Raw genomic sequence first — 25,633 nt, 5'->3', positions numbered from 1 at the left:
AGCTCTCTCCCTCAGGAGGGTGTCAGATCATACTGTGGTGTTCAAAGTAACACTACAGTTTACTACTAGGAATTTCTCCATCAATCTTGACATTTCCTATCAGTGATCAATAACTGAGCTAACTATCAATTAAGGCAGATTCCAATCTGCCAGGTAAGGAAATATCTGAGTTTGACTATCATCCTGGGTATGGTGATACCTGATATTAAATCCAACACTCGGAGCTGGAAGCAGGAAGATCATGAGAAGTTCAAGTCATCGTTTACCATTTAGTGAGTTTCATGTCATTCTGGGCTTTTGAGACTCTGTCAGTGGCGATAGATCAGTTGGGAAACTGCTTGTCTTGCAGGTATGAACATCTGAGTTTGATTTCCAGAACCCATGTAAATAAGGCAGGCATGGTAGCACACCTTAAAATCCTAGTGTCAGGGAGGTGGAGACAGGCAGGGCCCTGAAATTCACTGGCTATCCATCCTAGGTTAGCTGATGAGCTCAAGGCCAGTGAATGACCCTGTTTCAAAATAAAAATGGTTGCCAATACATGAGAATATAATATCCTGTCTTCTAGTACCCCCTCTCTTTCTCACACACACACACACTGAGAGAGAGAGAGAGAGATTGAGAGAGAGAGAGAGAGAGAGAGAGCACAAAACACTGTACAATTGTCAATTGTCAATTGGGTTGGAGCAAGGCTTCTCTTCTGTAGTGTGATGCCTGTTACCCTGCTTGTGTGTAAACCACATAACTTCAGTCTTAGCCTTCCATCACGTTAACACCGTCAGGGTTGCTCATAGTTCCAGTTACCTTCACAGTGTTTTCTAGAAATTTCCCAGTGCTATGATCGTTGATATTGCTAAGTGGTGCTAATTGGCAGCAGAATTGGGTGTTAAATATTACTTTCTCAAGAGTAATAATCAGCAGTAAAACTCTCCATAGGGAAGACAAGAAACCCCTGAATGATAAGTCCTTTAGAGAATAACTGTTTTCTACAAAATGCTTTCAGTTAATGTTTCATTGATTTGCATACTCATTCATGAGATGATTTTTTCCCCTCACAAACATCCCTTAGTAATACTAATTACTAAGTGAAATTTGTTTGTGAAAATTTCTCTTTTGGGCTTTTATATGACTTCTTGTTAGTACATCAATTTTGCATAGAAATGTCTATACTAATCACATGGACACATGAATGTAATCAAACTCTTCCTTGGCCAAAATTCGCTCTAACATGTCGGTGATGCTGTGGGCTTACACTCGGAGGCTTTAGAGAACGACTATTTAGGATTATGGTATCTCTTGGTTACCCTTGGCTCTTACCTGAACGAGCTGTGGGAGACACTCCAGCAGTTCATCAGTCAAGAGGTTGTCTAATTGTCGAACAGCCACTTCTCGAATGTCTTGGTCTGGAAAGCTGACACACAGTTAATGTAACTATAGAGTTAGAGTTGACTGGAAGTAATGAATTACACACGCACACACACACACACACACACACATGCACACACGCACACGCACACATGCAAACATAAGCACGCACACACACACCATCTGGGATAGATGGTGAATTCCACCCTAAGTACATAATGTCCTGTAATCATCTCCAAACCAATTAACATAATCAGCACTCATTGCTTTTCATATTATGCAGTAAAAAATTTGTACTATCACATGCTCTGTGGGAGAATGCCCAATTGACTAGACATTTGAAGTGGGCTAAGTCCCATCCCTGCCATCAATCCTAGCTATAAAAAATATAGGATATGAGAGATCTAAAAATGTTTCCTGAAGAGGCTGAACATCCTTGCTTCTTATTTAGCCATGTATTTGTTCCAGAAATTATTACCTCCTAGAGATCTGGTCATTTATGTGATTAAACATGATATCAAATATTTTCAAAGTGTTTTTAACCAGATATAAATGAAAACCAGATATCAAGGTACTTTATGATGAATAAACAAACATAACTTAATAAAGGGGAATCTTTTTTTTTTTTTTTTGGTTTTTCGAGACAGGGTTTCTCTGTGGCTTTGGAAGCTGTCCTAGAACTCACTTTGTAGACCAGGCTGGCCTCGAACTCACAGAGATCCGCCTGCCTCTGCCTCCCGAGTGCTGGGATTAAAGGCGTGCACCACCAACGCCCGGCAATAAAGGGGAATCTTAGTGGACTGAGAAGCCTGTAGTAAGATTTCGCATCCCTTAGACAGCTAGCCAATAACAGTTTTTGAATTCAATTTGTGAAGGTTCTTAGCTTCTGAAACCACCTTGCCCCCAAAATAATTTTATTCATAAATGACAGTTTTGGGTTGCCATCATCTTGCACCATCCAAAGTTTATACTCAGTTATCCCAGAGTTGCTGGAAGTGACTGGAAGTCACTTGCACACACAGCTTTAAATGCTCTGATTTTGGAGAGTGACAAGCATATAGATTCAGCAAGACTTGGAAAGACTAGTTAGCTTTAAAGGGACAAGCGTTCAAGACTATTAAAAAGTATAATTTAACTTGAAGAGATACCTTATGACATTTAAAAATAAAGTAGTGAGTGATAAATGAAGAAAATACTACATTCCTTTTGTAGGGAAGTAGCACTATTTTACAGTCAGTCAGGGTGCTGAAGATTGGCTTCCTATGGTGTGGAAGTTAGGAAACTTCCATCTTTCATGTAAAGTCTGTTTTTCTTTTTCTTTTTTTAGGATATTAGATTACTGAAGGGTGAAATGAACATTATGCACCTAGAATCAAGTGAAAAAAATGGCATTACCCAGTATCCCCTAACTGTCCTTGACAGCAGTTTGGATTCAGAGGCTACAAAGCTCTGCATTTCTTTGACTTTTACCCTGGGTTCCAATTGCAGATCAGATTTCACTTCTAAGCTTATTCTCTTCAAACAAATATTTATGATCAACAAATCCACATCTAACCCTGTTTTCTTCTTTTTCCCTGTAAAGACCATAACCACGAGAGGTGATGAGAACTATGGCCAAGACACATCTACCCAAGTATTACTGGGGCCAGAGGACCTCAACACACCACACACAGACCAGGAGAAGGGCACAATGAGAATGCAAAGGCAGAAGGCTGGCTCATTTCAGTGGGCTAAGACTGGATTTTTCTGCCTAAGTTCAATGGACTCTATTGTTCTCAATTACTAGATCACTTGCCTAAAGCCTGTCACTATCAAGGTGAGTTTGAGGACAATCTGAAGCCTCAGAGGGAATAGTGATAAACGCTAATGGTGTCTTGAGTTAGTCTAGTCACTCACTCTTTCCTGTCTCCCTGTCTCATCTGGTTGATATTGATGACAACAAAAGTACAAAACATATAAAACATCTTCAACAAAACAAAACCCTGGCGAGTGATATCTATAAGTATTTCTTATTGTGCATTCAGTTCCATACACTAAGTCTCAAATTTCATGGATACGTCCCCAGTGCCTCTGCAATCGTGGTGACGACCTAAGCTAAACCTGTTATCTTTCTTCTTAGATCTGTCTGCCAGCAGACTACACTCTCTTCCCCTCTTTCTGCAGTCATAAAGCCTCCAAATTCTGGAGTCAGCTAGTCTAGCCGAACTAGTGAGTTTCAGGCTCAGCAAGAGACTCTATTTCAACAGTAAAGCAGAGGGGTGGGGGAGACACCTGGCATTGACCTCTGGCCTGCATAGGTGCATACACAGACTACTGAACCTGCTCTTCTGTGTTCACATAAAGATGCACATACACACAAACATAAATATGCATCAAACTCCTTTGAATGTGAATACCCCTAGTAACAATTTCTTTGTTCTCCAATGATAATGAATTATTGACTTCTGGTTCACTTGGGCCTGGTTAGTAAGGACTAAGAATTATAATTTTTGAAAACGTGCTGGCAGCCTTGCTCCAGATGGGTTTGATGGCCCGGGATGTGTAAAGCCAGTACCATGAGGAAACTGTGACCACGTGTTGTTGAAACAAGTGGCCCTGAATAACCTGGTATATCTTTATTTACACAGTTTCAATGGCTTGCATGAATAGCTTTACAACCAGTTTTGCTTCTTAAATTAAAAAAATGGTTACAATGGTTATCAATTTATTGCTTGCCTCTTTCATCTAAGTCTCCCACCAGCAGCCATTACCTTTTTAACCTGTATCTCTACTGTAAGAAGCATAAGGCAGTCTTTCACGTTACAATGGAACTTTTTTAGCTAGGCATATCTCAGTGGTTACAGATTTATGCAAAGCAAGAGACGGTTTTGCCTCTAATAGTTAATATTTACATCTGTTTGGGTCTGGCTTCTCAGGATCAACTCACCAGCCAAAGTTGGATCAATCTACATTCTACATTTTACATTCTACATTCTGTACTACTCTGTTCTCTCTGGGGACATACCATGTTTTCTCATTTATCCTATAGGCAACATAAGCTGGAAACTTACTCTTAATAGTTGGTACTATTATTCCTTATCTTTACGTCTGTCTCTCTTAACTTCTTGGGGTATTGACACAGTTATTAGAAATGAGAGATTCTTTATCATTCTTCATTTGTTTCATCTTCATTCTCTGTTACTAGACTGTACCCATTAACTCCTGATATCATCTATATAATAATACTTCTTTACAGCTTTTATGGTTAAATTCATTCTTTCCAGAACCGTAATACAAATTTGTAATATTAAATGTCATTGCCTACCGTGGTTCATTCAGGCCAGCAGTATGGCTAACATAGTGGAGGCAAATAGAGCATGTAGCATACACTCTCCCAGGGTCATGCCAAGAATCATGCAGTGAAATGTCCAGAGGTCTTTGCCAAGGGTCAAAGTCTCCACAGTCTTGCCACAAAGAAGAGTCATTCATGATATTCTCAGTCGTTGTTCCCCAAAGAAGTGACATGGATCTTGCCAAAAATGTGCTCTCAATCCTCAGTGAGAGACAGAATAAACTGAGGGTAATGTTTATTGCATCCTTTTTTTATTATCCCTAGAATTTACCAGCATGCTCTCTGGATTCTAGGTGATTTATCAAAAATGCATTGATGATGATGAAAACAGTGCTGGAAATCACACTATGGAGACAGATTGCTTCTTGCTGTGCATGGAGATAATTTAAATTGGTTGCAGCAGGTTTAATTCCACAAATACCACCTACATAAATTTCATACTTCTTCCTTGTCTCTCAGTCAAAGGGGTAAGAAAAAAAAAACAAATCTAAAGGTAATGGAAAAGGACATGTCCCAGTGTCCTCAGGAAGAAGAAAACAAAAATCTATTCATGCTAGTATAGTGAAGCAGAAAAGGAAAATTACACATGCAGACACAGGGAAGCATATTTTGTATTTTGATGGAGAGGGATGTCTCATATTTCATTACCTTTGCTTGGAGTTCGTAAAGAAATTGGAAGCAAAATTGGAACAAACCACATGATATCTTGGGATATGACTAAGAACTCACTTGACATTCAAGCGTATCCAAACATCCTTTGCATTTGACTATTTTAGGAAGAGTGGGCCACCTTAGGAGATGTTTGTGGTGTGATGCTCCTAAAACAAGGGCTCTTTCACACAGTGCTGGGAACATAGGACATGTATTAAAATGAAACAGACAAAAATGCTTTTAAGTCATGCTTATTTTTGATGTAGTAACTTAACATTTGGGAGTCAGTCCTAAGGATGTAATAAGAAATGTACATGAAACAAGTTTATACAAAACATTGGAAATATTGTATATGTCTAAAACTAAGTAGGTTTGATGCACTATGATCAGCTTGTATATTATATATAGGCACCAAATAAAACAATTAGGTATTTGATTATCTGAAAGTGCTTTATGGTAGTATAATACTGGTTTTTAGTATACAAAGTAATTTGTTTCATTAAAACATTTCCACACATGCATATAATATATTTGGATTATGAGTGTTTTCTCTCTTACTGCTTTTAACGCATGTCCTTTTCTTTGAAAAAATTAGTGTACATTGCTCCATTATTCTTAATAAAAAGATAAAAGACATCAAGATTATTAACTCAAATACATTAAAGGAAGTTTCACGCACAACCTTGATTTTCTAACCTAGTCATAGTTTGCCAAGCCTTCTAAAAATAATACATTTTAAGAAACATTAATCCTGATAATAAGTGAATAATTAAGGATTTGTTACCAGAATGAGAAAAAACAACAAGTAATTAGACTCTTTTAAGAAGGAATCTCATTGTGGGGGTGGAAATTAGCATCCTATTTTTTAGGTAATTTGGAAAAATCTTCTGGCATAATCGGTCTCTGCATAATGTAGGCTTGCTCTTTCATGGCCCCTGAAGTCAGGTTGGATCAATCAACAAACATGTTCTGCAAACCTTGGCATTTCTTCCCTTCAATGTCTGAAATTATTTAAGCATCCCATAGGGATTTAACTTTCCGGCATTTCCTGATCAGTAGCTTGTTCCTCAATGAGGAGAGTGTTATCCATTTGGGGTCTGACTTCGGCTTGATATTTACAGACCAAAATGTCATATGTAACAGGAGACCTGCAACCTATTTGAAATTTTCAACAAGCTAGGTTATACTGAGTTTCTGAATGATTTGATTTATCGACACACATGCATAATCCATGCCAGTCTGGAGCTGGGAGGTCTCTTAGGTTATCACAACACCCCAGAGGCTGCCAATCATTGCAGGGATGGACATTTGTGCTTAAGGCGTGGTTCTTCACAAACGCACTATTGGGAGACCCTTCAGGCTGACATATCTCACTTATTTATAAGAAGCATCCTTATTATTAATCAGGAAATGCATCCTCAGCATCTCATAAATGGAAATGTGGTTTGAAATGTAAAGACCCAGATCTGTCGTGTGGTAGAGCACCAGGAACCAAGGCGGCATTTGAGAAGGGAGAGTTTATTTCAGTTCTCCGAGAGGAAGTCCACAATGGTGGCTGAGGCATGGTTACAGGACCGCGGCACCAGAAACTGAGAGGCCGCCTCTGAATCTCGCAAGGTGACACACTTCCTCTAGCCAGGCCACACCTCCTAAAGGTTCCATACCTTCCCAAATAGTGTCACTAAATAGAACTCAAGAGTTCAAACACCGGGGACCCCATGGAGGACACTGCTCACATGAAGCACCACAGAGAGTGCCTGAAGTGGGGAGTTAAAACCGAACTGTCACTCCTCATTAGGAGTCAGTATTTAATTGGCCTCTGAACTAAACTAAACTGGTTTCTCTGGTACTTGCTAAAAGATTAGAACTCAAAGATTAGAACATCAATAAAACTCTGTAACGTGATTGCTAAGGAATGGCCTAAAACATGGTCTGATACCCAGTGACAACGCTGAGAAACAAGAGAAGAACTCTTCCAGGATTAAGGCTGGAAAGTTTTAGGCTAATGGAAAGAGTTAAAGCCACATGGTAAACTGAAAACACAAAGAATTCAGTACAACTGCACAAATTCAGGATGAACACTTTTCAGGGTTAGCCCTTATTGTGTTAATAATGTAGAATATACCCAACAGGCTTAAGGTTAAGCAGGCAGTTCAGATACAGTGACAATGGTCTTACAAAGGGACCGAACAGGACCAGGTGGAGGCAAGAGCAGAACAATGCTCAAGACTTGCTCATAACTGCACTTCTCCAATTTTGGGTCTCAGGATACTTTACATTCTTAAAAATTATTGAAGACCTCAACAAGTATTTTTAATAACAAATTGTATTTATCAATAGCTATAGCAGAAGTAAAATTAGGATATTTAAAATATTTACCACCTTACTTAAATTACATTAGGCCAGGCATCGGTGGCACACGCCTTTAATCCCAGCACTCTGGAGGAAGAGGCAGGTGAATCTCTGTGAGTTCGAGGCCAGCCTGGTCTACAGAATGAGGTCCAGGACAGCCTTCAAAACAATACAGAGAAACCCTGTCTCGAAAAACAAAACAAAATTACATTAAGGTTCTCATTCCCAGTTAGTACACATACTGTAGTTCTACCAATAGTAGTCATTTAAAAAATCAAAAGTATTTAGTCAAGAGAGTGATAATTGTTTTACATTTTTGCATGAGATTCAATGTCTGGCTGAGTGGAACACAGCTGGGTCTTATTTTCTTTATTACATAACATTTATCTCAATATTGGGAGTCATATGACTTGAGGAAATGTCATTTCTCACTCATGAGTATGGTAAAAATCTTTTTCAAATTATTATAACAACAACTTATGGCAGGTCTGCTGCCATTCTGTGGATTTCAGTCCTCACTTGGACAACCTCTGACATGCAGGATAGCTTTGCCTATGTTATTGCTTTGCGTCCACAAGGAAAGTAGTCAGCACCTCTGGTCTGCTTCTGAGACAGAAGTACATGGGTTTATTCATTCCCTGGGTTGTTGTGGAACATTAGGTTAATGATGCAAAGATGTGTTACATTTGCTTATCCCTGTGTTACATGACCTGTCTAAAACACCTGGTTGTTCTAATAAAGAACTGAATTGCCAATAGCTAGACAGGAGAGGGATAGGCATTGGCTGCCAGGCATTGAGAATAAATAGTAGAAGAAATCTGGGCATGAGGAAAGAAGGGAGGAATGAGAAAAGGAGAAGGAGGATGCCAGGGGCCAGCAGCCACACAGTCAACCATAGAGTCAGAAGGAAAGAAAGATATAGAGAATGAAGAAAGTTAAAAAGCCCCGAAGCAAAATGTAGTTAAAGAGAAACAGAATAATTTAAGTTAGAGAAGCATGCTAGAAACAAATCAAGCTAAGGCTGACATTCATAAGTAAAATAATGTATTTATGTGGGCGCTGGGTGGTAGGCCCCCAAAGAGTAAGAATGGAATGAACAAAACAAAACAAAAAACAGCAACAACAAAAAAACTACTCAGGGTAGCTTTGAGTGATCCAGCCAATACTCAGATCTGGGAATAGTTATTCTCTCTCTCTTCCCAAAGCCTTCACTCCCTTTCTTTCTCAGTGCCTGTGAGAATATGATGAGGAATCTGACCCCCTTCAGCAGAGCTCATGAACTCATGGAATGATTCTTCCATGGAAAATACATCTTTTAACTTTTTCCTTTTGATTTTTTTTCATTTCTATTTTTATTATGTTATCTCCATTCTTGTCTTTACCTTTCCCCTTCCTTTGTAACTCATGATATGACACAGGGAAAATATTTTGCTCTAACTTTTAAGGCACTGTTTGAAAGCTAAATACAACACAACAGATATCAACCTTTAAAAGAAAAAGCAACTTCGATTCAACCAAAAAGCAAAGAAATCTGAGATCAAATTTAACTGTAAAAGAAATGTCAAGCCTTCAGCAGACACAGCATGAATTCATGGAGAATGCCACGAGGCTATTCACAGTTAAAAGCTCCAGTGTCAGGCTAGAATTAGAAAATCGTCAGAAGGAAACAGTGTTTCTCCAATAAGTGTTGAGTCTGATGACACACACGGCATCAGCTTGGAAGAGAAATGCCAATATAAATATCTGTGCTCTGTTTCTACAGGAAAAGGGATAAGATCTTGCAGGCCTTTCAAAAATATTATTCCAGGAAAAATGATGAATGAGGGTTCTCTAAGGTGATTGAGACCCTCTACATACTAAATAATTCATGTTCCTTCAAGACATTTCCTGTGGTTACAGAATATCAGAACCCAGGAAGATTTGGAGAGCAGGTGCAATCTCCTCATGCTATCCTGGAAGACTTTGAGTCTCAGAGCAGAAACAGCTTTCCCAAGGACATCTGTTAGAATGGAAACCAGAACCCAAAACCCAGAGACCTAGAGTGGCATCATTATGCTTTCAGAAAGGCCATTCAATCTTCAGTCTAGAAAGTTAATGTGTTCACATATAAAATTAAATATGTGACTAGCTTGGATCTGCTACTTGTTTATTATGTTTGAAGTGAATCAATGTTGACATGCAATAGAGTTTAATTTGAATGAGAGATGTCCCCCTTGGAATTGGTCCCCAGCTGGTGGCACTATTTGGGGGAGGTGATGGAACCTTTATGAGACAGAGCCTTGCAGGAAGAAGCCCATCACTGGTGAAAGACTTTGAGGGTTTAGATCCTTATTCCACTTCTCTCTCTGTCTCTCTCTGGTTCATGTGTGTGGATGAAGATGTGATCAGCCAGCTTCCTGCTCCGACCACGTGTCATGCTTCCCTAGCCATGATCTACTCTTTATCCCATAAACCAAAACAAACAATTTCTTCCTTAAATTGTTTGGTCATGGTACTTTACTATAGCAACAAAAAAGTGACTAATACAAATAGCAAGCATTATAATTTATCTAAATGGACTGGGGCACTGGGCCAGTCATGAACCAAATGCATGAGTAGTGAATCTCCAACCCAAAGAGACAAGAAAACTGTACAAAGTCACTGTCTAAAGGTTTAGGGGCAGAGGTTCTCAATCTTCCTAATCCTCTGACCCTTTAATGGACTTCCTCATGTTGTGGTGATCCCCAAACCATAAAATTATTTTGTTTCTATTTCATAACTGTAATTTTTCCACTGTTATTAATCATAATATAGATACCTGTGGGTTTTTTTTCTTTGATGATCTTAGGTGACCCCTGTGAAAGTCTCATTCAGCCCCAAAGGGGTCACAACTAACATTGAGAACAGCTGGTCTATGGGCTTAATTTAAAAGTTGAGAAATAACTAACTATACTGTCCTCATGCAAAAGGGATAGATTTTAAACATTCTCAGCACAAAATGATAAGTAAAATATTTTAATTAACTTAATTTAATCTTTCTATAAAATAAACCATAAAAAGATCATAGGGCATTTCATGAACATGTAGGGCTTTTATAGATTAACTAAGAAAGAAAATTTAATGTACTAGAGAAGCAAGAATTTTTCTTACTGTGCTCAGTGGTGGTTTTTCTAATTCCACTGCTATGCTTAAGGCCTGATTCCATTTACTGTTTCTCTAAAGCAGTTCTTTGTAGTGATGCTATAACCCCTTTCCTGGTTCCCTCTGATCACTTGGCTACTTGTCCCTTTCTGTCCCCTGGCCTTTCTTTGTGCTGCTCGTACAAAGCAGCTCGATCTATCCCCTACTTTCTAAACATCTGTTTGTTTGGGTTTTAAAAGTCTCTTCTACTTCTGTGGCTTCCATTACTGTCTAAAGATCTTAAGGCTGTTATTCTTTGAGGTTTATTTTCTCTGCAAAGCTTCAGATCTCTGAACTGAACTACACACCAGGCAGGTCCTAGGTTCTCATGTTAAGGTTTTATGCTGTAAACAAAACCCTTCAACTTATGCTACTCTAATCTGCTGTTCCTTCCATGGCCTATGTCTGGTTCACAATGGGATTTGCAAGCACTTAGTCTAAGCTTGAATTCTTTATTATCTCCTCTCTCTTTGTGGCTTTCTTGTGAAATATCACTCTAGTCAACTCTGTGGATCTCCATTACGGCCAAGATTAAGCCAAAAAGAATCTTACAAGGGAACTATTGCTAAACCTGACATCCAGCTAATATCCTTGCTGCCATCTCCTTTTGAAAATGGATTCTTCACACAGTTGCTAGAATTATTCTTTTGAATACAAGTTTGTTCACAAAATCCCAGGGACTATTATAGTAAGACCATATTTCCTACCTGGATCAAAAGACCCCACATAAACTTCCTTAGGTCAACACTTTCAACGTTGTGTTCTATGCAAACTCTATTAAGATAAAGTATTCACTCCCCTCTGAACCCCCATAGCTGTGCACATGCTACCATTCTTGAAGAAATCTTTGCAAGACTTGGAGTGAGGACTCAGTTTCACTGAGACCATTGCCTTGCTTTCTGTGGCATGATTTGTCCCTCCTTCGGCTTCATTGAGAACTCACAACTCACTTTAGTTAAAGTCTAACAGAACGTTTCCTGTGGGCCTTTGGTGCTAACTTTTCCTTGAAAACTATGTGTTCTTCTTAGCAACAGTCACCGTGGCTTATTTTTCCTCTTTTATTAAGTGCATAGCACATATGTTTGTTCCATAAATGGAAAAGCAACACCACAACCCATCGCTTAATTAGGCATCTGAAAAAATGGAAGTTTTAATTGTTTCACGGTTGTGAATTCCATTCTTCCTACTTACAATGCTAGTCAAGACTGACTCTAGTAGAAATTTATCTGTACAATAAACAAGAGAGTGGCTTGTTGCAAGTACTTTAGTGAAGTCCTTCCCAAGGGAATTTATTTGAAAGATAAGGTATGGTTTATTTAATATTGCTTTTCTTCCTGAGAAACAATGATATTACATCGTGCGAGGGGAGCCAGATTTGGTGCCCTGTCAGACTTTTATTTCATTCTATTGTAGTTCTCTGAATTTCTTTTTTTTTAAAAAATCTGTTCTTTAAAAACTACCTTTGTTGCTTCTGTAACTTATTGGCTATTAACCACTGAGCAGGGTTCAGGGAAACCGCAGCCATTCTCTCAGAGCCCCTAGCCTTAGCCCGGGTCTTAGCTGTTACACCTTCTCTAATGGAAGGACCAGTGCCCAACAAGCACTCTGCTGTCACTCAGTGGTGGAAATGTGAACACCCCGTGACCCATTCTAGGTGTATTAAGCATCAGCATGCCCCTTGTTTAGAATAAACACAAATGATGGGGAGAGTCTTCGGGCACGGCGAAGTAAACGGCCGTATTAAAGACCTTCCAAACTCAAGCTAGAGCCAACCAGTTCTCAAGAGGTTAAGCCACCGCCACAATGGACTCTTCAGAGAAGGGCAAGGGCTGCAAAGAACTGGCTGTTTGACGACTCACGTAATGAGCACACACTGTTCCCAGAAAACTGCGCTTTTGAATTTAGACTCCCGGAAAGGCTCATCCCTGGAAACAGCTTGTCCTCAAGAGTTTCAACAGTTCAGTTAGACCGAGAGTGGGAGTCACGGGACGCTCACAATGGAAACTCTCCAACCTTGCCAGTGACCTTATCTAGGGCCTGATAAGAGGCTGCAAAGTCTGCAATCAGAGCAAGGTCCCGCAGGGCCCCAGAATGCAGCTTAATAAGCAGGTCTCTGCTTTGACAGTGTCCTGCTCATCTCTGATGATTCCGGAGAACACTGCTGAGTGAACGGAAATCATTTAGGTGCGATAATATAGCCCTTGCTGTTCACAACTAAGGGGAAAAAAGGCCAGAGTGTTTAAGCAATATTGTGATCTGAATATTAAATGATCCCCATAGATTTCCTCAGATCCAGTGGCACCAGAGAAACAGGTGGTAGTGAGCCTGGGGACCAAAGCCAGGTATTCTGTAAGAGCAGTACAGGCTTTTTAAAAAAAATAAGATCACAGCTGGGCATTGGTGGCACACGCCTTTAATCCCAGCACTTGTGAGGGAGAGGCAGCTGGATCTCTGTGAGTTCGAGGCCAGCCTGGTCTGCAGAGAAAGTTCCAGGAAGAGTCTCCAAAAGTATACAGAGAAACCACTGTCTCAAAAAACAATTACTTTAGATTTTTAAATTTATTTATCTGTTGGATTATTTGCTTTTAATTCATTCTTGTCTCATATATTACATCCCAACAGCAGCTTCCCCTCCCTTCCCCCATCCCTTCCCCACCTCCCTTTTCTTCCAGATCCACCAGCTTCCCTCAAAAAGGAGCAGACATTCCAAGAACATCAACCAAACTCAGCAGAACAAGCTACAATAGGAACGGGCACTTATATATTATCACTTCAAGTCTGGATGAAAAGGACACCAAAGCAGGCAAAAGAGTCAGAGACATCCCAGCTTCCACTGTTAGGGATCCCACAAGAACACCAAACTGCTCAGCCATAACATATATGCAGATGAAGCATGCAGGTCCCTGATCTCTGTGAGCCCTCTTGAGTTCTGGTCAGTTGATTCTGTGGGTGGTACTCCTGTGGTGCCCTTGACTCCTCTGGTTCCTCCAGTCCATCCTCCTCATCCTCCACAAGACTCCCCAGCTCCGCCTCATTGTTTGTCAGTGTAGGCTTTTAACTAGCTAAGCTGATGTGCTTGAACACTGGCTGTCAGCCTGTGGTGCTGTTTGGGAGTTGCAGAGCCTAGGCAAAGGAAGTGCATCACTGTAGGCAGGACTCTAGTCTTTGAAGCTTGTCCCTACTTCCTGTTCTCTCTCTGTTTCTTAATTGCCAGATCAGACTCAAGTTCCTTCAGGCCAAGCCTTCCCCTCCCATTACTATTCTATTGCTCTGTAACTGTCAACCAAAATAATCCTTCTCAAACTAAGTTGTTTTTTGCTGGGGTTATCCAACAGGAAGGCCACCAATGCATGAAGGAGGATGTAGAGCTGAGTGAGTTGGGGCCTTTCAGTGTGCTATGCCATAGAGTGACACTCTCTACGAACCTCAGTGTTCATGTATGCAAAATTAGGAAAACAATAATGTTTACTTCTTAGGCTTATTGTGGGCATCGAAGGAGATAATACTAAGGGCTACTAATTTAAAAATTTGGCCCACACACTGAAAATTTGAGTCAAATAGATTTTCAAGATCTGTTTAGGTAGAGAAGATATAGGATTAATTTTTAGGGATCAGAGAATATAGAAATCGATCCAGTAAATTATCTCATTTTTTTAAAGCCGGTAAGCAGAATTACTACATTTATTTTTCTGGAAAGATATCTAGAAGAATAACTCATGCACTTTTTGAAAAGCAGTGACATTAAAGTCATTAGATGGCATGTAAGCTAAACTGACTCTTAATGAAGCCAGCCTGTTTGGAAGACTTAGAAAGTTGTCCCAAAAGTCAAACCTTAAAATCTTCCATAGTATTTCCGGTTAAATATTTTTAACAGAGTGTTTCTATGTAGTTAAGGCTGGCTGAGTGCTCTTCAGGCTAGACTTTCACAGATGGTAATCCACCTGCTTCAGATTCCCACGGGCTAGGATTAAGGGCTAGTGCCAGGACACCTATTATATATTGTTGAAAGTTCAAAGAAGTGCTTTTCCTTTAATTTTTTAAAATGTGAGTGTGTGTTTGTGCGTGTGTGTGTGTGTGTGTGTGTGTGTGTGGTGTGGACTATGTGTCAAGTGTTACCTCATGCATATGGAGGTCAGGTGACAACTTTCAGGAGTCAACTCTCTTCTACCCCCTTTACATGGTTTCCAGATATCAAATTCAGATTATCAGATTTGGTGGCAAGCATTTTTATACACAGAGCCATCCTGCTGGTCTAAGAAACTGTGTTTTTCAAAGTGTAATTTAAATATAAATTAATTTGTGTAGTAACACACAGACACACACACACAGACACACACACACGCACACACACAGACACACACACACACACACGCGCACACACACACACACACACCTCCTCATAGCCATCCCCTCTAACCTGCCCTGACTCTACATCACCACTGATGGGCTTCTTTCTTCTTTAGCTTTGTTCATTCTGCATAGCGCATGAAAACGTGAGCACATAACACATGATCTTTGGTTGGTGGCTTCTTCTTTAGCTTTGTTCATTCTGCATAGCTCATGAAAACGTGAGCACATAACACATGATCTTTGGTTGGTGGCTTCTTTGACTTAGTATATTGTTTTCAAAGTTGCCCAAGTTGTCCCATATATCAGTACTATTCCTTTCTTATGACATTACACAAAGCACCTTTCATTTATTTGTTGGCAGGCATTCGGGTCTCTTGTATATTTTTGTGTATTTTGTGGTCAATGATGCTTTCAATTGTTATGTATGGGTTTTGAGTGGGCATAAGTTTTGCTAGTCTTTGGTATAAAATTAAGAGTCGAATAACTTGGTTATACTGTACTTCGGGATTTAACATGTAAAGAACTGCCAAGCTGGATTCCCCTATGTCTACACCTGTTTTACATCTCCCCCTTGACAAGGAGCTTCTGATTTCTCTACATCCTCGCTGATGCGTTATACTATTTGATTATTGTCAGTTCTGGTGACAGAAGCACCTGTGATTTCCTGGTTTCCTTTGTGTGTTTTCCCAATAGTCAATAATACCAAATTAAGTGTCTTTTCATGTACTTGTTGAATATTTGTATAGTTTTCTTGAAGAAGCATTTTTGTCAGATCTGCCACTAAGTGGGTCACTTATCTTTCTGTTGTCTACTTCTAGCCTGCATATATTCTGCATACAATTACCTTACTAAATAGAAGATGCACCAATGTTTTCTTCTTCTCTGTCAGTTGTTGTTGTTGTCAGACTTTGAACCAATTTTCCATTGATTAGTCAATTTGGAGATGATGGGGAATAATTGTGCTATTGTTTTTAAGTCATGAGCAAAAAGTGACTAGAATTTTGCCAAGTGACAATCGAGCTTTGTCTCTTTTTATGTTTTAGTGAGCAGTAGATGGTAAGACTGTGGTGCAGGCATTTTCTTTATGATATAGAACCTCATTGTGCATGCCAGGCTGGCACTGAATTGACAGCAATTCTCCTGCCTCAGCTTCCCCAACTGTTTTCCTTTAAGAGAAACTGGATTCCTCGCTTAAGAAACTATAGCCATTAATTGGGCTTTATCTTTAGTGTGAAGACACAATTAAAGCTTAAAGTGCTTGAAATTTGTGGGCACAGCTTGCATTGATCTGAAATTAATGTCCATATATACTGAAATTAGGAACAGAATAGCTGTGTAACTAATTGCATAGTTTTATTCTTCAGAGCTCCCTAACACATATCAATGTGTACTTTGTTCTGTTAAGTCTTACCTGGAAGTCAAAAGACCAAGCGCTTCCAACGGGTGAGAAAATGTCCATCTTCTTAAGATGGCATGCATTTCAGAAACTGTCCCTTCATCCCATCCTGGGGCGCTACCCAAAACCAGAGGAAGGGAGGAGTTTTCATTATCACAGTAGAAACGATAAAACCACAGATATCTTCTCTTCTCCCCAGAAAGTCTGAAAAGAGAGATTGGAAATTATTTTTTGAACATTGTTGTAAATGTAAATGCACAGAACAAAACCTTGCTGTGTTTTTTTTGAATTGTGTTTTGGTTTATGTTGGAAAACTGGTTCTTTATCATAGAGGAGTCTGATAATTTATTCTATCATCTTATTTTCTGCCACTGTATCTTTGCTGAAATAAACAAACAAACAAAAACACCTTCAGTTCATATCATTAACATTGTTTTTCTACCCTCTTATCATTGTTGCTTTAAAAATATTTCATTTTGTGGGCAAAACATCTGTCTCCTCCTGGGCGACCACACGTGTCTTGTAATTCAATCTGAGGGGACCAGTCTTGTTTTCCTGTCCTTCCTTTACAATAAGTCAGCAGAGAAACAAGTGGGTCAGTGAAGGAAAGACATAATTTATCTTCTCAGAGTGGTTCCACCAGAGTTCCAAGTTAGTCAAATTTCCACCACAGTTAGCTTTTTGCCTAACTTCACAAAGATCTTGCTTATCCGTGGGTGACAGAGTTCAGTGGAATTGGGAGTGAACGCATCCCTGATACCACTTTCTTACATACTCCACACAAAAAAAAAAAACTAAATTCTGGGTCGTTTATCACGATGCTCTCAGCCCAATGAACTCATTCAGAGCACAGTACACCAAGAGGACATCTGTTATATGACCATTTCTGTGTCTCCCTTTGACCTGTGCCTCACCCAAACAATAATCCATCTTGTCTTAAATTAGCCAAAATTTCCAAGAAGAGCACGAGAAATAGTAGATGATTGGAGAGGCAGAGGTCCCTGTCACCTACTGATGAAAACATTGACATGTCCAAATTACTTTTATGACATGCCTAGACTCTTCTGTTTGTCACTGTTTTCCCCACCAATATTAAAGACCCTGGGATGTGCTGTTCTGGTTACCTTTCTTCTCTAACACTGAGCAGTGCCTTTCTCCCATGCTGCCTCTTGGGAAGCAGAATTTGCATAAAAGAAAATGCAGAGAATCAGTTCAATGAATTCTGACAAATGAATTTTTCAGCTAGCAACTGCACTCCTGTCAATGCACAAAACAATTTCTTCCAGGTTGCCAGAGGCAAGCACAGGGTTGATTTCTTTCACTCTGGATTAATATAAACCTTTATTTATGTCTACTTCCACTCAAAAATGATTTAGAAATTATCTGTATTGTTGAATGTGTCAATAGTCCATTCTCTATAATTAGTGCCTATTATTCTCTTGTATGAATACAGTACAATTTCCTTACATAATCTTTTCTTTGGTGGCCATATGAGTTATTTCCTTTTTTAGAGGCATTATAAATCAATGTCCCAGGAATACACACATGGAAGCTTTTTAATGGTTGTATTTTCTTCCTCTGTAGATAAATCTACTGTCTGTGGTAGATTTGGCCACTTGTGTATACGTGGAAGAGAGGAGTCTGTGTCCAGAGGTGCCTGTACAGTTTCACATTTTTCCATGGGGATTGCGAGACTTTCCACTGAACCACATTCTTGGCCATTATTAACTGATTTTGTGTCTTTTTGGTGCTATATTTTCTAATTGCTCATAATGATTCAAAATTTCCACTTACTTAATATACAGATAATTTTTCTTAGCCTGTGTCCCCTATCTTTCAGTAGGCATCTGATTGTCTTGTGACTACTTTTTTTTGCTGGATTGTTTAGTTTCATTTGTATTTATATAACGGTTTCGTTATATAAATGTTTTGGACACATTTTCCCAGAATGTCTTTCATAGTTAAATCTGAATTAATGTTTTTGATAAATGGTTTTAAACTTAGGACAAACTCTGCTTGTCTCTATCTGTCCCATCTGTCTGTCTTCTCTCTATCTTTCTGTCTGTCTCTCTCTGTCTATCCTAACATTCATTCCAAGAAAGCCTTTTAATCCTACATTTCACATTTAGAAGATCAATCTTAGTTTTCATCTTATTCTTCTTCCCTACTGTTCTTAGTTGTCTTCTACTCCGTAAGAATAGCCATTTGCCCCCAATTCTGTCTTCATTAATCATCTTGGTAATTTTGTAAAACACACATTGACCTTATAAGTGGTGCTCCAGGTCATGAATTCTGCTGCTTTCCCTGTTTTTAAGCCATTGTCATCTTTTATATTATTTCTGAATGTTCATGAAATTATAGAATGGAAGTTGCTAGCATACTTTCTCAGTTCTTTCTAATATTTATATGTGTGAAATAATTTTAAAAATTGAATTTGTAAACTTTTCCAATTTTTTCTTAGTGCTGCTATATTGAAATCATTGTCTGCTTCTTAAATCTCTGAAATTATTTAAATTAACTATTACTCCAATATGGCCTGTAGCTATATTTTCCTGATAATTAATTATCTTCTTATAAACTGATTGCATGCTAGATAATATCCAAGATCATTTTGTAGTTAGACATTAGGAATACCACACTGCTGAGAACATCCTCCTATCTCTTTGGTATTGCATGAATTGATGTGTTCAGTAGGAGTGTTGATTACAGGCAATCCAGTCTGATCCTTCTGAAATTTCTTTTTATGATATATTAGGTCAGGTTTAGAACAGCATATATCTATCGATACTCAACAGTAGACTTACTGTTGGTATATGTCTTTTTAGTTCATTTATCAAACATCTGGTATGTGTTTATGGTCAGAATTTCTGTTCTTCAGTTTTGCTCAACTTGTAAAGTCTACATCAATCTCATATATCCTTGCAGGGCCTGGAAGGATGCCTGGTTATAAATAGTGACTAAATGCTCCAGTGCAGATGTCCCAGATTGCCTATCGTCCTTCTGCCAATGCTGTTCTGAAGTTTCTGGCTATGTTATTATAGGAAGCTCTGATCTCCACCCTTTTCTGTTAAAATAGTCAGACTACACACTATTCTTTTTAAAAATTCTCCATCTCAAAGCTTAAAGAAATTCATGTCTGAAAACAGAGTTGCACCCCATGAATTCTACTTGTGTTAAAATTCTGTAGGTCCCCAGGAACCATCTGCTCCCAGGTACAAGCCCCAGGAACCTCAGGTCCCAGGTGCAAGTCATGCTGAAGCAGACATATCCATTAATTTCAAAATGAATTTTTCTTATATATTTTATACTTCAGCTTCCCTATAGGGGACATGATTGAAATGAAGCTACTACTTTCCTTCCTGTTTTTACAAATATCACAAGAGCCTTTGCAATAGATCTTGAGTCTGAATTTCCTGACTCTGATTACATGTGGCTAATTTGAAAGAAGGGATAATTAACTCAGCAAGCAAATAATAAAACATTAAGTGATTTAAGTCACCAAACTAAATGCTATTTGGAAACTCCACACACTGAAGGCTGTGATCCATCTGTTCCTACAGTCCAGAGTGAGTCTGTGCTGCACATGGATAATTATATTTAAGTGAAACAGAAGGAAATCTTGCTTCTTTAATGTATACAACTAACATAAATATAATCTGAAGCAGAAAGGCAAGTAGAATTCAAAACTGTTAACATGTATATCCTTAATGGATTTTTATGTGCATATCTGTGAGTCTGTGGTGTGTGTGTGTCTGTGTGTGTGTGTGTCTGTGTCTGCATGCACACACACACACACACACACACACGTGGACGTGCACATTCATGGGAACCAGAAGAGGGATATTTGCAGTTGTGAGCACCCTGACACACACATAGGTGTTGGAAACTGAAGTCAGAAAGAGAGTGATTGTTCAGTCCTGAATGAATCATTTTTATCAACCATCTGCTGTCACCTGACTCAGAAAAAACAGAGAGGAGACTAAAACAAGTAAGAGTTAAGAATGGAGTGCCAAATTCTGAAATGTTTTCTGCACAACATATGGCTGTTGTGCTCCTAGAGATCAAAGTAGCCATGATTACTGCACAAGACCCACACAAGTTCAAGCTAGTGGAGATCTCAACATTGATGGAGGAGATTCCATGCCACAACCCCATTGAGGACCAATTACCAGTGCATTCTTACTAGGGTATGAATCATTCCTTTCTGAGGCTGCAGCTACCAATAGGTTTCCAGGACTCTAGTGTATTGTTCCATATTCATGTACACACAGTAAGACTCAGTAGGTCATATATATATATATATATATACACACACACACATATATTGGGAGGAGAACATGTGTTGTGCAGTTTGGAGACAGCTGGAAGAAGTGGAAATGATGCAATTTCTATGTACATGTTTACATTCTCAAAATGAAAGTTCTAATTCAAAAACATTAAAATTAAACACCAAACACTTGGGGTTAATTAAAAACGCAAACTCCTGGAATGTAAATGAATATATCTAGTTAGAATTTGCTAATCTTTTTGTTCAAAGATGTTTATATTTTGTAATACCATCACCTCTTTTTTTATTTTAAAATCTCTTGTTACAGTGACACATTGAGCAATGTTCTTGTGTGGCACACTTTAAATGTAGAGCTCTGTGGTTTTTGTTTTGTTTTGTTTTTTTATAGTAAGAAGTAGTAAAGAGGCTTCACGTGGTGAATATGGCAATGACATGAAAAGAGCTTGTTTCGAGGACCATGAGACTCTTCCATCATCTTTAGATCCTAAAGTCAGCTTTGCAGGGCAGATGTTCTATGAGGACGCCTCAGCATTTATGGGTCACACATCTTACATAGGAAAGGCAGTGGGTGGGATTGGAAACATAGCAATAAGTAAAACATGACAAAACCAGGGTTGACAATTCCCTGTTCTCCTTGTTCTTGAAAATGAGTGAGAAGCGTTAAATGTATGAATGGGGTTGATGATGACAGAATGACAAGTATGGTTGCAGACAGGAAGATATTTCATTAGGTGAGTGGTCAAGGAAGGCCCCTAATGACAGATGGCACTGAGTGACAACTTAAAAGGGCAACACCATTTAATCTCTGAGATTCCATCTTACTCCTGTCAGAACGGCTAAAATCAAAAACACCAGTGACAGCTTATGCTGGAGGGGATGTGGAGAAAGGGGAACACTCCTCCACTGCTGGTGGGAGTGCCAACTCATACAGCCACTTTGGAAATCAGTATAGAGATTCCTTGGGAAAATGGGAATCAGCCTACCACAAGACCCAGCAATTCCACTCTTAGGCATATATCCAAAAGATGCACATTCATACAACAAGGATGTCTGTTCCGCTATGTTCATAGCAGCATTACTTGTAATAGCCAGAACCTGAAAGCAACCTAGATGCCCCTCAACTGAAGAGTGGATAGAGAAAACGTGGTACATTTATACAATGGAGTACTATTCAGCAGAAAAAGAGATAATAGAATCTTGAAATTTGCAGGCAAATGGATGGCACTAGAAGAAACCATCCTGAGTGAGGTAATCCAGTCACAAAAAGACAAACATGTAAAGAATTTAGGAAAGGGTAATTCAGAAAACTAAACACCCAATCAGAGTCTCAGAGTGGGAGAAGGACCATGACAGGTGAAGCCTATGAAGGAGATCTCTGTCACCAGTTTGAAGGGAATGAAACCAACAGTGGTGTGGGCTGAAACTAGAGCGGGACTCAATACTTACCATGGCTGAACTGGGAATTCACATTCTGGCTCCTCCAGAAAAGGACTCTGCTACCTACCCAGTGATCAACTTAAAGCCTGGCCTTCTCCAGTGACTTATCCTGAGTCCTTTGGCTTCACAGGTGACACATTTCCAAATTCTAATCAGTGTCCTGTGTTTTGAACTGTAAATCAACGTTTCTCCCAAATCTAGTCACAGCTCCCATCTTGTAAAATTCCCAAAGTCTTGCCTAGAAAACCACATTAACACCCTCCTATCTTTGTGGGTTATTGTTTTTACTGATTATTTAACCCACTCTTAAACTTGTATTTACAAAAATCACGCACACAAAAATAAGTCCTCTGTTTAAATGATAGTATTTCTTGACATAAGGTGTTTTGTGTTATACATATTATCACAGTGTGGTCCAAGCTGTGTATGAGTATATATATTGATATAAGTGCCCATGTGTACAACTCCCTGAGTTTGTGCCTATGGCTTATTATGAATAAGCACAGCTGATGAGCTGTGACTCAGATATTACCAGGCAGCAGGCATAAATGCCACTAACTATCTTGTAGTTCCAATGAGTGATTGAGTAATTTTTGCCTTATTTTTGAGAATAACTGGTAACCCGATATAAAAAATTCCTTACTAGCTGACTTAGTGTTTATTAGAGATGATATATTTCTGTTCTTTTAAAAAGCTGCCATGATAATTAAATTCCAATTACTCTGCTTTATAAAACAGCTTCCTAGAACTTATTTAATGATAGCTGAGCAATGTTTTTCTATGAGATGTGATGCTGTCCATCTAATCAGTCTGCCTTTAGTACTTTGAATTGAATTATTTCTCATATCATACTGTCCCTTAACCTAAAGGTAAAGTTGCTAAAACCTGTCAAACATCTTTGTAGGTGAGGCAAAACCACTTTGGTTTGTACACACTAGCTGACTGTCTAGCATCCATGACTTCAGGATGAGAGGACTACACGGAACCGCAGGAGCACTCTCAGGAGATACGGCTGATCGGAGCAAGAGAACAGAGACACTCACAGCAAGGGAGTCTGCTTCTGAGAAAGTCTGGCGATGTGTTTTAGACACTCTCTGGGTGGTTCTTCAATGTCAGTTCTGTTCTCCTCAGAATCGGGTTTAATGTACTCCCACCCGGCAGCTGGAAAATCTATCTGAAACAAAGAAGCGATTTTTCCATGGACTAAGCATAGTATGCATGTGCATTTATAATTTCATAGTCTTTACTTGAGTTTTGTAGAAACGAAAGAAAACAGCAATTTCTACTTTTGTGCTTTTCATTGTTTTAACATAATTTTTAAAAGAATCATTAGAGCTTTGAGTTGGTGTTTAAGAATTCAGCACACATTGGCTAGATTAGTTACCTGTGGTATTGTGGCATAAGAACAACAATCTATGAACTTTCCCTGAAGCTGAATACGTTTCTCCTCCCTGGGATTTCAAGATCTTTTTTCTTTCTACACATTACCTTTCAGGTGTTTGGTATAAAGTGAGGAGAACTTGAATGTTAGCACTGTGCTGGTTTGCTAGTTTAGCCGCCAAGAAGAGCTGTAGTACTCAATGAGGCATAAGTACAATGCATCCTTCTCAGGAAGATGGGTGAAACTCGAGATGCTCACACTAAGCTAAGTAAGTCAGTCTCAGGAAGGCAAACACGTTTTCTCTCAGAATGTGGTGTGTGTGCTTGGCGTGGTCAAGGAGACAGAGACAGGCAGCTCTCAGGAGCAGGGGTGCACACAGACCAGCCAGCCTAGCCCAACGGTGAGGTCCAGGGCAGTGAGAAACCATATCTCAAAAATCATAGTGAGTGGTTTCTGAGAAACGAGGTCCCAGGTTGACCCCTGGACTTTGCATGCATGAGAACACATACGCTCCTGCACATGTGCACAACCCTGGTAGAGTCATTCAAATGAATCACGTGCAAGTGCGAGCGGAAGATGAGGAGGCCAGGGAAAGTCAAGCAGTGATCTGCAGGTCCATTCCCACTCTGAGTTAGCACCCACTTCCCTTCGTCTGCGGCTTGGGCTCACACCACCAGTCTTGGAATCTGACAAGTTTAATTCCCTGTGACTCATTACACCCCTGTCAGAGTTGAGTGGCTGCCCTGTGGCATTTACCATTCACATTGTAAGGACAACCAGAAAGGAAGGCCTGACGGTGGACATTCTTTGAATGCACAGAGGCGAAAACGGGAGGCTAAAGACTTAATTAATGTCTTAATATTTTCTGTTGGAGAGCTGAGACTATGATCTGCATTTCCCCCCTGCTGGCCTGATGTCTTTCCCTCTGACCTGTACCTATCCCCTGACATAACTCTGGTTCTAGGGCCTGCTTTTAATTTTTTTTTACCATCTCCTAATCTTGGCTGTGTGGGTTCATGCATGTGAGTGTTCACGTGTGTATGCATGTGGATGGTGGCAGACAAGCTCATGTGTCATTTCTCAGACACTACCCAGCAGTTATTTTGAGAGTAGGTCTGCCACTAGCCTGGAATTCGCTAATTTAGTCAGACAGATTGGCCACTGAAGTCCCAAGGATCTATCTTCTCACTGCCCCAGCACTCTAGATTGCAAGCTTATGATACGGAGTCAGCCATTTTTTCCACACAGGTTCTGGTAAGGAATGTCAGTTCTCATACAAGCACTTTCCAGCAGAGTCAGCCCCTAAAATTCTATCTCCAATCAATTTGTTACTCTGGAATATAGCAGAATGCCTGACATGGTGCTTTGGATTCTTAAATTAGGACCTTTATAGATATCAATACTGGTAATACTGGTTTTTCAGAAACAGCTATTTACTTTATCAAAATGAAAGGGCACTTTAAAACTAAAGTATGCTAATTCCTACTGGCTAAGCATGAGAATATTTATGAGGTTCACGGTAGATTTCCATACTGGATTGAAATGTCTCTTTATGTCCTTTTACAACACAGCACATGCCAATCAGTCCTCATCTAGACCTGACACACCTAGGTCTACACTGACTCACCTATTTCTTGGCATCAAGCTGGTGCTAAAAATGTTACTCAGTGGTTCCTGGAAGGGCTTTCTCTGCCCTAAAGTGAAGTCATATTTTTATAGAATTTATTCTTTTCTATCTTCAACATCTTTGTGTGCTATCCCCAAACTCTATCCCTTACACCCCCTTAACTCCACACTTGTGAGCTAGAACTCTGTGAGTGTCATCTCCAACATGGTGATAAGTAGAAGGCAATTTTGTTCCCAGAGTACATTTGACAACATCGGGAGGCATTATCGACGTCCAGAACTGGTGAGTGGATAGTT

General features: G+C 39.4%; 1 protein-coding gene and 1 long non-coding RNA gene across 2 annotated transcripts in view; one reads left to right on the top strand and one right to left on the bottom strand.

The window, feature by feature from the left end:
* The window catches only part of LOC121139688, a 32,535-nt gene extending 8,960 nt beyond the window's left edge, over positions 1 to 23,575 (top strand). The window contains exons 3-4 of the long non-coding RNA XR_005876588.1: positions 2,948 to 3,181; positions 23,234 to 23,575. This is a non-coding gene — a long non-coding RNA (uncharacterized LOC121139688). The remainder of the gene's footprint in view (positions 1 to 2,947; positions 3,182 to 23,233) is intronic.
* Positions 1 to 25,633, bottom strand: part of Pik3c2g (phosphatidylinositol-4-phosphate 3-kinase catalytic subunit type 2 gamma) — a 334,840-nt gene that overhangs the window by 200,800 nt on the left and 108,407 nt on the right. Inside the window, exons 15-17 of the mRNA XM_040743461.1 lie at positions 23,373 to 23,503; positions 16,620 to 16,808; positions 1,318 to 1,411 (exon numbers count right to left, since the gene is read on the bottom strand). Coding sequence (XP_040599395.1) covers positions 1,318 to 1,411; positions 16,620 to 16,808; positions 23,373 to 23,503 — 414 coding nt within the window. The remainder of the gene's footprint in view (positions 1 to 1,317; positions 1,412 to 16,619; positions 16,809 to 23,372; positions 23,504 to 25,633) is intronic.

This window comes from Mesocricetus auratus, unplaced genomic scaffold, assembly GCF_017639785.1.
Source record: "Mesocricetus auratus isolate SY011 unplaced genomic scaffold, BCM_Maur_2.0 Super-Scaffold_100001, whole genome shotgun sequence".
Classification (NCBI taxonomy): Eukaryota; Metazoa; Chordata; class Mammalia; order Rodentia; family Cricetidae; genus Mesocricetus; species Mesocricetus auratus.
The sequence above is the reverse complement of the archived record's forward strand: the minus strand, read 5'-3'. Positions and strand labels throughout refer to the sequence as shown.